Source organism: Gambusia affinis, linkage group LG11 (genome assembly GCF_019740435.1).
Source record: "Gambusia affinis linkage group LG11, SWU_Gaff_1.0, whole genome shotgun sequence".
In the NCBI taxonomy this organism is placed as follows: domain Eukaryota; kingdom Metazoa; phylum Chordata; class Actinopteri; order Cyprinodontiformes; family Poeciliidae; genus Gambusia; species Gambusia affinis.
The window spans coordinates 7,324,551-7,339,586 of NC_057878.1; the positions used below are offsets into that span (position 1 = coordinate 7,324,551).

At 38.8% G+C, this 15,036-nt stretch overlaps 1 protein-coding gene across 1 annotated transcript; it reads right to left on the reverse strand.

Moving 5' to 3' along the window:
• Positions 1-1,139: 1,139 nt before the first annotated feature.
• On the reverse strand, positions 1,140-14,663 carry hacd2 (3-hydroxyacyl-CoA dehydratase 2). The gene is made up of 7 exons (XM_044132886.1): positions 14,254-14,663; positions 11,831-11,948; positions 11,373-11,391; positions 10,127-10,215; positions 9,441-9,562; positions 5,765-5,943; positions 1,140-3,383 (listed from the first exon to the last, which is right to left on the reverse strand). The coding sequence occupies exons 1-7, from the start codon at positions 14,376-14,378 to the stop codon at positions 3,301-3,303; spliced, it is 735 nt and encodes a 244-aa protein (XP_043988821.1). The 5' UTR covers positions 14,379-14,663; the 3' UTR covers positions 1,140-3,300.
• Between the last annotated feature and the right edge of the window lie 373 nt (positions 14,664-15,036).

Here is a 15,036-nt window from a genome sequence, read left to right on the forward strand (position 1 = left end):
GGTTTTATCAATACATTCTGGCACAAGCGGCCTTTTAAGAGCCTTCATGACCTTGATTTGGACCAAACAAAAATGAGTTTGACACTGCTGTTCTAGACAGAGAGAGAGATCAGCGTTAAAGAAAATGAAATAAAGCTAGATCTCAATTTGAAGAAGGTGTCGGCTTTGCTCGGAAAACATTAATGGATTCATCAGTAAAGGGAAGCAGTCAGTGCTTTGTAAAAGTATTCCCACCCAGTTTCTGCTACTGTATCAAATCTGAAATGTATTTTCAGATCTGATGTGATAGAGTAGTGCATGGTTGTGAAGTAGAAGAAAAATGAAAATTTTCAAAGAAGCATGCAGCAAAAAAAAAAAAAAAAGTGAAAAAGTGTGTTCAGCCCCTTTTACCACTGATCTACGTGAAATCTAGCAGGTTACACTTCTCACATCTTTTTGTTTTCTTTATTTAAAAAACATCGATATTTTCTTCCCACTTTGAAATTATGCACCACTTTGTGTTGTTTTGTCACGTAAAAATCAACAGACGTTTGTGGTTGTGACCAAAACAAAAAAAGGTCAAGAACACTTTCTGAAGACGCCGTCGCTTCTCAGTTTACCCATCCATCCATCCATCCATCCATTTTCTATACACCCTTCTTCCCTAAATGGGGTCGGGAGGGTTGCTGGTTCCTCTCCAGCTGCGTTCCTGGCGAGAGGCGGGGTCACCCTGGACAGGTCGCCAGTCTGTCGCAGGGCAACACAAAGACATACAAGACAAGCAACACACTCACACACACACTCACACCTAGGGAGAATTTAGAGAGTCCAATTAACCTGACAGTCATGTTTTTGGACTGTGGGAGGAAGCCGGAGAACCCGGAGAGAACCCACCATGCACAGGGAGAACATGCAAACTCCATGCAGAAAGACCCCGGACCGGGAATCGATTCTCAGTTTACCCACACAGAGTAAACATTTGCTTTCGCAGGAACAGCTCTGATATTCCTGCCTTCGCACAAAATCGGCTACTTGACATCGAATTTAACATTTTTCCTCACAAAACCAGCTTTTCGATCGTTGTGTAAAATCCACATAGTGCAGTGTTTCCGACAGCTTCCTTCTCAGAGATGAAAACACAGAAACAACAAACAGCGTGGTCAGTAGAGTGACACCACTGATAAATGATGTTTTAATTATATTTTCTTTTAAAAAACAACAACAAAAAAAACAGTTGCAAACCATTTTGTGATTGACTGCATGATGGACGTTGCCTTTGAGGAACCTAAAGCCTCGACTTCCAGACGTTGTACTCCAACTTCCAGACATATACGTGGCTAGATATCAGAATAAGTGTCAGAGGTGTGTACCTTAGTCTTATAAAAATAAAACGAAATATAGCAGAAAGGTAGAAAGTCTGAATAGTCTTTTTGTTAGCTCATTAAGTGTGACAGTTTCAGCTCACAGAAAAGAGAAAGATCAAAACTCAAAAATCAACTCCAGACATAAATCACCCACAAACACAAGCTCTTCACTTGAGAATGTTACTTCACCTCAATATTTAACCACACATTTGAAGCAAAGCAATTCTGTCATCTTCTTTTTTTTTTTTTTTAAATAGAAGTCAACAAATTTCAACATCCAACACTTATTTAGGCTACAATTGTCTTACATAATCAAAGCTCATCTCATTTTAAAACACTTTTTGCTACAGCGTGTTGTGCTATCGGTTGTTTTTATGCCAAACTGCACCACTTCTTCTTCTTCTTCTTCAGTAATAGGAAACAATATGGTGAAAACCTACGAAAGCAGTTCAGTCAAAATCATCACTTTGAACAGAAGAGAAACATGGAAACAAGGATGGATGCGTCCAGTAACACAAGGTATTTGAACATAAACCGAATGAATAAAACGAATAAAATGAATAAAACCATGCAAGACACGATTCGTGAGGGACAGTGAAGAGAAATGAATCACTATGTAGTGCATTGCAAAAGTATTCACGCCCCTTGAGCCTTTTCAGATAATGTCACGCGCCAGCCACACATTGTTTGGACAAAGCTAATCTGTAAATGTGAAAATTATATAGGCGTGGCGAGAAGAAAGTCATGTGTACGTGGAACGTGAAGCTGGATGGAGCCAAACAGAGAGAAGCCGCTAGACTGGGGATTGGACATTCACTGTGAACATACGGCAAAGGTTTAGATCAATGTGTGTGTGTTAGTGAGTCAGAATACACCAGATCCAAAATCTAACTGAAAGTCTAAGGCAAAACCTAAAAATTGATAATCACAGATGCAATCTATCCAATCTGGCTGACCTGGTGCCAATTTGTGAAGGCGAATAGGCAAAGTCATGACAACAAGTGGAGACAACTCTAAATAAAGTTTTGGTTAATAATTGTGGGAGGATGTGGTTCTGCAAAATATACACTGCACAATTAAAAAACAAAAAACAAATCATACATTACCTCTGCATCACAATAATGGCCAGCCGTGTGGCGATCCATCACCTGAAATCCTCCCAAAATGTATGGAAAAAATTTCTCCTCGCCACAAAGTAAAGCAGGTACCTTAGCAAGACACTGTATTCTAACGCAAGCCAAACGCACACCAAACAAACAGCCACAAAGATAAAATAATAAGAAGAATAAACAACAACAAAAAAAAAAACAACAAGCATGAAGGCATGGGATGGGATGGAAAAAAAAAGATTTATTGAGCTAAATGTGGAATGTAGCCAAACATTTCAATAAATTACACAAAATGGAAATCAGGACGCAAAACCTACAGACACCAACTTTCAGTGCTAGGCTCCAACTTATTCTTTCTATATTACAGTAGCCTAAAGCAAACCACAAGGAGATCAAAGAAAATAAATGAATAAATAAACGCCAGTGGGAGGTGAGGATCCGAATCAACTCTCCACTTCAGTGTCGTTTATTAGGAGGTCAAAGGTCGATTAGTGTATCATTCTGCTCAGATTAGCTTTGTCCAAGCTCTGTTCAATGCTCACAGAGCAGCTCATCATTTCTTTAAACTTCAATGTAATCACAATTTGTTCATAAATATGCAAAAAGCCAAAAAAAAAAAAAAAAAAAAAAAAACAAAGGTTTATCCAGAATCTCTGTATGACTCACTTATATTGCCGTAAAAACTGAAATTATTAAAAGGATGTGGGTGGATGATAGGATTATCTACGGGGCAGGGTGGGAGGAAGGGGTCAGTTTTGGCAGTTTGAAAACTGAAAACACTGATTTGTTCTTTATGGGATGGTGTGGTTGCTTTCCTCTCATGTGAGCCGATCTGAGCGCGGCACAGCTCACTCCACTTTGCTGTAGTCGTCTGTGTGGCCCAGCACCTTCTTCCTCTGCCGGATCATGTGGAAGTACAGCTGGGGAAAGACTGAGGGGAGAGGCGTCGTTATGGCCAATGCAGGGAAAATGAGTGAATCTGAAGAAAAAGCTAACTTCTTGAACCGAGAGGAGATTTTGCAGCATCTAGAGTAACTTTGCAGATGAGCAGAAGAGGCAACGACAGCAACAAAATGCAAAATCTCGACCGCAGGAGGAAAAATATAAAGATCACCAGTCGTCCGACAGAGTTGTGATTATCACGAGGCCTGCCGATAACGGTACCGGACGACAAATTGTCTCAGAAGTTATCACGATAAACAGTAAACATTGTTTTGAGAACATGTTCAAGTGATGTAATGATAATGGCATAATAATGCAAAAACACATTCACAATGTGCTTTAAATTCTAATGAACATTTAACACGAGGATCAGAAGACATTTTAAATATCCAAATTGAATAAACAAAACATCGGAAAAACAACGAATTATGAATTTTCTGTAAACAGAACTGTCCTTCAAAAGAAGGGCTGGTTGAGACAAATGCACCAGGCTGATGGTTCTTGTCGTTAAGTTTTTGGTACAGAAAAAGGAAAAGGTTAAATCCTGCGAGTAGAAATTATTGACCTTGTTTTAATTTATCATGCGTTTAACACATCCCCTTTATTTACATTTGAATGAATATTTAATACCAGTATAATTTTCCAGAAAAACCCATTTGAACATAATATAACTGAAATAGAAAATACAAGCGAATGAGGTTTATTTAAAGATCCCTTAACTAAAAGCCACAGCACTATATTTAATTCTAAAAGAAAAAACTATCGCCGTTTATTATTCTGCCAGGAGACTTTGGCATTTATGATGATTACAGCTCTAAATGTCTCAACAGGGCTCCCTGCACAAACAGTTCTCCCAGGCAGCACACAGCGCGCCACAATATACACCACAGCCTTTACTGCTACCATGGCAATCATTAATACCAATAATCATTTTGGCCCAACCATTAAAAAAAAAAAAAAAAGTTTCTTTTGTTTTGATTTTAAACTGAGCAAAAGCACAACAATGTGTCTTATCTCATAATCTCTTTGCTTTAGGAGTGTAAACATTTTTCTAACTGTGACACCCAACCCAACTTCCTGGTTTGTTCATAAAACAAAAATATTTGTCAGGTGTAAAATTGTGAATTTTTACACTTTATCCCCCATCAATTTGACAGTGGTATTCAACTCGGCATGTTTATTCCTCCATACTGCTTTTTTTCTTCTAGGCAACAGGAATTTCATGTTTATACTTTAAAATTGAACCAACAAAGAATTAAAAATTTGGAACAGTGAGTCTGAAATCACAACTTTGAATCAGGGACTAATGCAAAATGTAAACAACTTTCAACAAGATGGATCTAGTGATTTATGTGCAAAGTGCTCCTGCAATAGATCGTAGTAACACATTTCATCGAGTCAACCATGTTCAGAGAAAGAGGTAGTACTGGTGCGTGAGTGTTTCTCAAAGCGGTGCACTGATCCACTTTTTTCACTCCCGGTACCAATACAGACAGCTGAGGTTTAGTATTAGCTGATTTCATCTCAGTTCAGCACATAAAAACAGTGCTGAACTGACTCAAAGCATTTCTTTTTACTAAATTACAAACTGTTTTGGTCAGGCATGTAAAAAACGACATAGTGTAACAGCCAGTGTAAAATAAATAATAAAGAAATAGATAACAATAGACCGACTACCCTGGTTAAACTGCAACACACCTTTCAAATTGGTCAGAAAGTGCAATTAGGAATTCTAAATATAATGTAAAACAAATAATGAAGCATGTCGTCACTCAGAGCACAAAGCATAGAATTAGACTGAATAGATCTGCCCTTAGGGATAGGGGGACACTGTCACTGATACCTGATCTAAAATTTTCTTTATTTTAAGATGTTTCTACTATTGTTTAAAAATTAGATTTTTCCATTTACATGAGGTCTGAAAACCACTTGCCTGAGGTATTGGACTCTCCACCTACTAGGGGTTGAACCAATTAGTCGACTATTATCATGATGTAGTCGACCTTAAAAAATATGTAGTCGTTCAACCCCTACCACTGAATTAGGATCTGATGGTAAACCCACTCCACATAAACTGATACGTTTTTAGAAACTCCCAAAAAAGCAGCTCGTTTTTTAATTGGTATTCATCAGATTTACATATGAATTTCACATTGCAGCAGCTATTTACGCATTCGCTACATCTTTGTTCTCCAAATCATCACTTTATCTCTGTAAGAAGAACTCAACAAGCCTGACGCTTCGAAAACCAAAAAATACGTTCAACCTACTTTATTTTTTTCCTTATGCGTTTAGAACTTGGGAACACAAAACATATTTACGTCGTGACGAAACGGTAAAAATACAAACAAACTGTGCTCGTTTACTCACGGGGAATGTAGGAGATCATGACGAGGATGAGGAAGCTGTAGTAGTCGAAGGAGAAGTTGTACTTGTTGGGGAGGGTGACGGAGTACAGGCCCGTCTTCTGCACGTACGGCAGAGCTGCATAGATGGTCAGCAGTTCTCCGCTCACTCCCATCGGATACAGAACGATGAAAAAGGTGTACCTGCCGGGAGAGATTCCAGACAGAAAAAGGCACGGGGAAATAAATAATCCACCTTACGACTTTATTATTGGCTGCTCCTGCAACGAGGGAGCGAGAGGTGGGCGGCATCACTACGCTGTAGGAGAGAAGCGGCGTTGTAGGTTTGAACAGAGAAAGAAAAAAAAGTGTTTTCAAAACTTGTAGCCAAGGCTAGAAATACCAGATTGTTTTATCTGGTGAGATTAAAAAAAAACACACACACACACAAAAACGAACGTGTGCTTTGGATTCAATTCTCTAAGAATGACTTAAGGTCAACCAAAGGGAACACAAACAAACATTTAAATTGGTAATAAAAAAAAAGTGGTTTAGAGCTAATACAGGAGAATGAAGCAAGAATAAACCAACTTTAATGATGCATATCATTACCTCATAGGAATCAAGTAACACTAATAAGTTTGTAACCTGGGGATTCAAAGCTGCGTCTGGAAGCTTTAAGGTTTTTATTAATATAAAAAAAAAATAAATCCAGTGATCAGTTAATTTTCACACCATGTGAAGAAAAACTTGTGCAGATGTGAAATTACTTATGAGCGGTATGCTGCGCTTTCTTTCTTCTACAGAGAGAGAGAAACAAAAAAAAAAAAACATCAAAAAGAAAAACTTCAGCAACCTCCCCAAAACTGTCCACTCCTGATGCTGAATGTTTCACAGACGCGCAACCAATTTTCTGTCTCTTAGGGGGCGATTCAAACTGAAACTCAAATACCAATATAGCAGCGGCCTCATTTGCTACCTAGCAACAAAGACCACAGGGAGGGAGGCACTTGACGACTGTTGCCTTGGTTGTAGACGCAGAAAAATCCTGTTGGCCAGATAGAGACGTCCATTTTCTTGGTGGAAGCACAAACGAGGATTTGTGTTTGACAATTTGCTTCACATGGATGCTACCGTGTACTGCTGCTCTACGGTGATATATAAAGTGTCGCTGAAGCCTTTTCAAAGATGAGGACGGCATTGATAGATGTTATTTTTACTGTGAAGATTTTTTTGTTTGCTTCCTTTTAAAACTTCTATGTATTTTTTTGTTGATGTTTTATTTGACAGACCAACACAAAGTTGTTTGAAGTGGGAAGAAAACAGTACTTCTTTACTTTCTTTTTTTTTTAAAGATATTGGATCCTAGTATTCATGTGTACTCATCCTTTCTGAGGCAATACTTTCTAGCATCAATCCAAATCGTCATACTAAAATTTCTTCATTCACAGCAGTTTCAGTGAATGTTGTTTTAAACCTGAACACGTATAGAGTCGTTTGTCGGTAGAACCAAGTGTGCAAGGCTGCATGGTCCGTTGCACAACATTAAAAACACCAAAACAAAAACGGAGAGGACTCCCAGCTTGCACTGAAGTCTGCTATTTGGGAAAGTTAAGGTTCCTCATTCAGCTGGAGCGATGGGAAAGAGAGAAAGTTGGACCGAGCCAAATGTGGTTTTCGCAAGCCGACTTCAAATTTACACACATTTTCATTGCATATTGGGTGGATTTCCTTTAGAACTGTAGGATTTCAGTCAAACTTTCTGAGTATTCTTCCATGAACTTCTTGCTGGACTGTTTCACACACACTGGTACTAAAAAGTTTCACAATATAAAAAAAGTTTAGGAATCTTAAAGCTCTGAATAAAGTCTACTTGCAACTACGATCCGAAAACCTTGAAGCCCTCTTCTCATACAATTATGACTCAGGGGCAAACAATCCTGTCATTCGTTACAGTGATCTTGAACAATATCTCTCCTGGCTTTCTGAAGGTCAACAATTTGAATGTTTGGTTCTTTAATAACAAAGGATTGAGGGGAACCTTAATACTTTACCACAGCAGATTTTAGAGGTTTTTTTTGTTGTCACAATACGACGCTTGCTGAGAAGTGGCGCTATATAAAAACTAAATTGAATTTGTTTGGTTATGTTGTCATCTAAGGATGAATAGAAATAAGACGTATCAGAGATGCGTCAGGGCTGGACTAATTTTGAATTAAACTGAATTACAACAGCAAAAAGGACAAAAAGATTTACTACACTAAATATGCAGTTGCGTGTTTCTAATCACAAATCAAATAATTTGCGTTATGACCGTCTTAATCTACTGTAGCAGAGATAGCAGTTAGATCATGATATATATTTTTGTTTAAAATGTGTGTTAGTACAGTGGCTCCATCCAGCTGTGGTATTTTTCTCATGCTTTTCAAACAGTGAGAACGTTTACCAAGCGTACTTTCAGAGATTAATGTCGATTTCTATGAGTAACAATATCTATAAATACAGCAAAGCTCCTCTAGTCCTTTAACGGCTATGGAAATGCTCTTTTTCTTTCTTTACACATTGGTCTTAAATTTTATAGCATCAAAGTGAAGTTTCAACTAGATCTCCTTGCCTAATGCAGACTGAGAGTTGGCAGCACTGGATTCTCACTGACCAGTTCAAAACTGGTGTCTCACTGGTGCAGCTGAGGCTTCTATCTAGGTGTCAAAGCACACTGAGCAGGACAATACTCAGTGTGCTTTGTCCCCCATGGCTCCTTATGTGCTCAATGTCCTGTGCAACTAAAACGCTGCTTAGATAAACTGTGCAAATATATAACAGGAAGCTCTACATGAGTGGGTGCACAGATAGGTGCACGAAAAACACATTGTAAAGCTATTAATAGAACGTAGCACCATAAAGGGCTGTACGAAACTGTTCATGCACCTCGGAGAAGATCTTTTCAAAAGGCACTTGGTCGTATCCGATTATGTGAAAAAAATAAAGAAATCTGAGGTTGTGTTTTCCGCAGTGTATTATAAACCCGGAGGGGCCACCAGGTTTTACTTGCTCCCCCACCAGACTGAGCATTGTTTGATTATTTTCTGATGCACCAGTAACAACAGCTGTGTTTCCATTGATCATATAACTGAGCTATTTGACATTTTGAAAATACATTTATTTAATGGAAACACCTCAATTTCAGAAAAAATTCTCGTTTTGTGACAAAAAGTTTTGGCAATTGGGTGAGGTGGGGATTTTAATGGAAACAATGATCAACAGCTGGATGTTAAGATGAGAAAACAACAACAACAAGTGGTAGGACGATGTTTTTTAATAACTTATCGTGTGAACAAACTCATTTTAATTGCGTTTCTTGTTTAATGGAAACACGGCATCTGCGAAATTGTGTTTTTTCTCCCAAAGTAGACAAAATTTTGCACACATTTGTAAAGGAAACACAGCTAGTGACGGTAAAGTCGGCTTAAGCCAGGGTTGTAGTTGACACACTGAATTGGGTGCAAGAAGATGCGCAACAATTGTGCCTTTCCTGCACCTTGGCCTGACATTATTTCCCAAATTATGGTGCTTGCTCAGGCACCCCCAAATCTTTTAATCTAAAAATGTGATAGGCCATTGTGCCCTAGCAACCCTACCACCGGGCTAAGCAGGTTCTCTGGGGGGGAAACCCTGAACTGATTAGCAGAGAAATGTTTTACCTTGCCCACTTGATGAGGTACGGCAGATGATTAAGGAGGCTGAAGGTGTAGAAAGAGTAGCGGATGATCTCTGTGACGGTCCAGGCTGTGACGAACAGCAGCACACTGTCCTCACTTTGCACCTACACACACATGCAAAGGATGATAGATGGAGGATAAGGTAACAGAGGGGCTTGCATCAGGCTTTGGTCTGCCGTGAAAATCTTCTAAAGGTTGTCAACCAAGGACCATGCCGTTTGTTTCGGATGCTTTAGGATCAGATCACACTGCAGGCTTGTCGACATTTTCTTTGGATATTAAGTTACAACCGAAGCAAATATAATGTTAGACAGATAGCCACACTTTGTCTCAATAACACTATGAATATTCTCACAGGCACTTGCACAAGAGAGAAAAGTAAGAGCTCAAGAAAAATGTCAGTACAACAGCCACACTTGGAGAATAAAAGATAGGAGTTACACAACATAAATTATTCCGGATATCTAATAGATTCATTCCTTAAGTCTTCCAGCAAAACCCTCTATTTTTACTCACACACGTACTTTCCTCCGATCTATGAACAGGGCAAAAAGTACATCACCTGGTCACTTTCAAGCATCAATGTTTAAAGACATGTAAAATACAATTTCAACAATGACAAGTTAATTTAGCTTACTGGGTTATAGATGTAAATAAAGTCAATATACCTCTCTGACGCTGTGAGTGACGGCCCAAGTGAGAAAAACCCGAGACATGACCTGGAACCCCGTCAGGACCACAGAGGACGGCACGATTCCTGAAATTAGGATCAAGACCAAACTTTGACTGCTTTATGCTCCACCGCAACAGAAACTGGGTCTCAGCAGGACGTTTGTGGCATTATCAGAAACCCATCATTTGCTGTCCCGCCCCCAAGTTGGACAAATACATTTAATATTTACAAAGAGGCCAATTATTAGATGTTGAAAAACCTTAGTTCAAACAACTCTGATCTGACTGAAAGAAATTCAATCCCAAAAATGGCGTTGTGTACAGAAACTGTTTATCCATACTCAAAACGTGACGGTGGTTTTAGTATAGTGAAGATTTTTTACTTATCTAAAGAGTAATTCTCCTGCACTTTGGAGGGGAGAAGCAGATGTCGGAGGAGGAGGTTGCTAAAACAATGACTTCAACTCCTTGGTGAAAAACGGTTTCTGTGTTCAGTCTCTATGGTAACCAGCTGCTGCCATGGACAACAGTTACCTTCCCCATTGAGGCTTCAAACTTTTGCTCAAACCACAGCAGCAGGTTACAGACATCAGATCCAACATTTTGTTGTTTGAACTCAGTAATGTTAGCCGCTAGCACTGCCAGCAATGGTGGATTCAGAGAGTTTGTCGCTTGAAAAGCTAGAAAAAACCATAACGACAAGGAGTACTCCCCAGGATTTTACTCTGCAGTTTAACAACTGTTCAGAAGAAGATGGTGTCCATTTTTACCAGGACAGTGGAGAAATCAAGGAGCCATTTGCTTGGAGTTCAGCTGCAGAAGATTATTTACAATGGGAAAGGTCAGCTAGCTTAAAAATACAGGTAATGGATGGAACCGTAAGTGATATTTAGGTGGGAATATTTTCTGATTGATCTGCTTAACGATTTGCTTAGATCGTTCAAAATCCTGAAGCTCATAAAGTAGTTAGAAACATATGAATGCACCAATCAAAAGGGCAGAGGTCGTAATTGGTCAAATTTTCCTGTGAGCGGTCAATCTTTTCCCAACTCATTAAAAACAGAAAAATGAAACACTCACACTAATTTTGCGCTATAAACTCATTCAGAGCTTCTACTTCAACTGACTTGTTCATTAATAAAGTTTGTTTTGATCTTAAAAAGTTGATTCCTACTCCTAAACTTAAACAGCGTGTTCACAGAAAGCAGTGGCAGAGAGGAGGAGGATTGCACAGACACTCACCTACAGCACAGTGCAGGATCTGGGAAATAAAAAGAGAGAATTACTCAGTGTGCTTCTAGAGGCAAAGCACAAGGCTCAATGGTAACTATTTCCATCCATGAGGCACACAGCGCTACAGAACCTTGTTTAACATTTTCTAGTGTGTAATTTTGGCTGTTTGCCTTTAGCTCAGGGTTGTGAAGCATGCTGGGTTATCAGTCTGATATTTACCACAGGACATACCAAACAATCTAAAGATAACAGAAAACAAGGCTTGGACTGGGCACACTTTTACTAGCCTAATGGCTTTTTTCAACTCCTGAAACAGTTTGACTCAAAAAATAAACAAGTGCCCCATTAGAAAGAAAAAAACTAAACAAAAATCATTTATAACTCAGAAACAGTGCGCCGACACAGAACTGCGACATCTTGCCTCGTATGAAAAGTCTAAACTGTCTCGGTGTTCGTGTTTATCTAACCTCCAGAAGAGCTCCCGTCTGAAAGAACTTCAGCGGCTTCTCTATGGAGTAATAAAGGCCGTGGTAGCTTCCCCTGGCCAGGTAAGCTCGAACCAGACCCACCGCGATCACCAGCCACCTGGAAGCAGAGAGGAGGACAGAGTTACTCTCCAAAAATTGAACTTCTTTAATAAATAATGATCCTATCAGGTTAGCGGATAACTAGAGTCCAATTGAAGGAAGTTCAGTGCAAAGGACAATCCAGTTTGAATTGACAACTTCAATTTTGAAGAACTACAATGCAAACATGTCTTTAGTTGTAGAATTAAGCAGGTTTTGATGAGGCTTGGAACATTCACAGGTGTCAAATAATACCAAGGTTCTAAAAAGTTACAGATGGCATTTTCAGTAACACCGTTTGAGTGGCTAAAAGTCATAATAAAAAGAACTAGAGCACAACATGTTTGCATTAAATTAATAAAGCAGAGAGTAATGCATGGATGATCTTCCCCCGCGTGATGGTTAGAACTGATATTATCGGAAATATTACTTTTGCTACTTTCTTAATTGCTTTTTCCAAGAAATCATCCATCAATATCGGTAAATTCGATGACATGATTAAATATAATGCTGTTCAATGATATAAATCACAGTTTTTTGAGTAACTGACATCCTGAGGAAGCCTCTTTCAAATGAGAATGTTTCTCAAGAACAATATTTGTGTTTGTGGTCCTCACAGACATACAATGACTTAAAAAAGACTTAAAACAAGTTTGTTTGTTTTTTAAGTCCTAACCTGAATTGTATTGGGAAGCTGTGGGAAGACTTTGACTGGATTCTTTTTCCTCCCTTAACCATAAGCACCTTCATTTAAAAACTCCATTTTGTTCATCTTTGACTAATATTTATTTCGCATCAAGCCGACCAGGAAGAGGGCAAACAGTTTTTCACACCACTGTATCAATAAAATGTTCACATCTTTCTGAACAGAGAGGCAGGCAAAAAGAGATTATTACTAAATAATTACTTTCACAGTGTGAGTTTGGCACAAATCTATCTGCCACGTCATCAAATTTAGACTTTTGATGAGTATCAGTAGAAGATACTCATCAAAAGTATTTGTTGACATCCAGTTAAAGTAATTTCAAGAATTTGCAAGTCTGAAATTTCAAAAAAAAAAATTCCCACTACAAAAGAAGGCATTGTATAGCAGTGTACCAGTACTGGCTGGGGTAAATGTGACCGAACCAGTTGGAGCAGCGGGAAAACAACGCCCACTACGTCATTGTGCAACAGTTTAAAACAATCAGAGCAATAAAAGGACACGTAGAGGGATTTATTAGCTCGTGCTGCTGGTCTGAGGTTATGAAATAATACACTGCAGTGCTCTTTACAAGCCTAACTATCTGAACTGATGGCTGCTGTATTTTATTTCTGTTGCTGATTACATTCCCTTTAAATTATCTGTCAAATGAGAAGTCAAATTATATTTGCCAAGGCGTGTTTAGAACTCATCAGTAAAGTGTGCAGTTAAAGAGGCTGACCTTCAAGCAGACACGTATCTGGTTGGCTGCTGTGGCCTCATCATGCACCGCAAACAGTCCAACGTCCACTACGCTTCAAATTCAGCTCAGTTAAAGAAAAATATGTAGAAGTTAAACTTATGTATGTCAGGGTTTCCAGGTTTTACTTGTGCCCCCACCAGACTAAGCATTGCTTATTTACTCAAGTCTTTTTTTAAATGTTTGCATTTTTAAAGACTTTATAGTTGATGTTCAGGTATCAATTTTCTAATCCTTAAATAACACACAATTACCAAATGATATTTTAAAATTTCTTGTCAACTTTAAACATATTTTAACTCAAAAGCACGACGGGCTGCTGAATGACTGCCCCGTCAAACTTAGCAGGTTTTGTGGGGGAAACCTTGTATTTATAAACAGATTTATCTTTAAATATGTGTTAAGAAATATGACAGGATAAAACTTAGGGGGATGGAAAAGAGGCCTTACAACCTCAAACCTTGATTACTAGTGCCAATTAATCTTCATCATTCATTGAAAAAAAAGTGTATATTTATTAACAGTTCACTCAATGCACATCTGACTCTAAAGACAGTGTTGGGCTTAAGGCACAATGAGTAAACCCAGTTTAGACTCTTCACTCACACTCGACTGCTTGTCAGTCTGTTGCTCCTCTTATGTTAATCGCTGTAAGCTGTCGGAAGCCTTGCAAAAATTTTTTTTTTTTAAAAGTACATTTATAGAGCGTCATACGGTTTGTGTTTTTAAATCATGAGAAGTATTTTTAAAAAACAGCTCTAAATTAGCATAGTGCACACTGTGAAATGTTATCTGATGACCAGTCCCAATTTGCTAACGCCGCAAAAGCACGCTCCATCACGGCGACGGCGGAAGGTTAGCACGAGGAACCACGCTACCTACCCGGCTGTCATAACAACATTGTAAATAACCAAGTAGGCCGTGGCCAGGGCGCCAGGTCCTTTCTTCCTTTTCGGGGCCACATCACTGTGGGCCGCTTTGCTGGTCCCCTGAGCAGCTGCCGACATGACTCCAACCCCTAAACGCTCTCTGGTCCTGCACGACGGCGGCTGTCAGCTTCACCGAGTCAAGAAGAGAGCAGGGGCTACTGCACCAAGCATCCACCTGAAGCAAGATTACCGCTACTTACTACTTCCGGTTTTACTTTTACTCGCTGAAAAAGCGCGATTCTTGGACTTAAGTAATATTTAAGCCAGATAATTTACTTTTATTTGAGCTGCCTTTAGACGTTATTTATATTTACTGGAACAGAATGAGTCACCACCAATGTCTTGCCTTGCATAAGACTCTTGTAGAAATCATAACAGAAATAGACAGAACTTATCTTGAACAAATACTTCATCTTGGACCCTTTTTCTGAGTATTTAGGGTTCAGTAAACGAGAAGCGCGCCCCCTACCGTTAGTCTCCAGCTCATCCATTTTTCACATTTATGCTTCTAAAACTCCAGAAAGTTTTTCTACTATATTCAATAAAGAAAAAAAAATGTTGATTATGCTTAGAATATGGACATTACATGCAGACACTCAACTCCCAAGTGATGATGTGTACTGTAGGTCAAATTGAATAATACAAGAAACATTTGGGCAATAAATCAATAATGATATTTTATTGAGGAAAAGAAAATGTAAACAGTGATAATGGCAGGCTTTAAAATTCAACAAGA

Excerpts from the sequence above, each read along its gene's own strand:
- hacd2 (XM_044132886.1), bottom strand. The coding sequence starts at position 14,378 with ATGTCGGCAGCTGCTCAGGGGACCAGCAAAGCGGCCCACAGTGATGTG. Across the intron at positions 11,949-14,253 it reads AATGTTGTTATGACAGCCGG|GTGGCTGGTGATCGCGGTGG; the intron begins GTAGGTAGCGTG and ends CTCTGCTTCCAG. Across the intron at positions 9,563-10,126 it reads TCACTCACAGCGTCAGAGAG|GTGCAAAGTGAGGACAGTGT; the intron begins GTATATTGACTT and ends ATGTGTGTGTAG.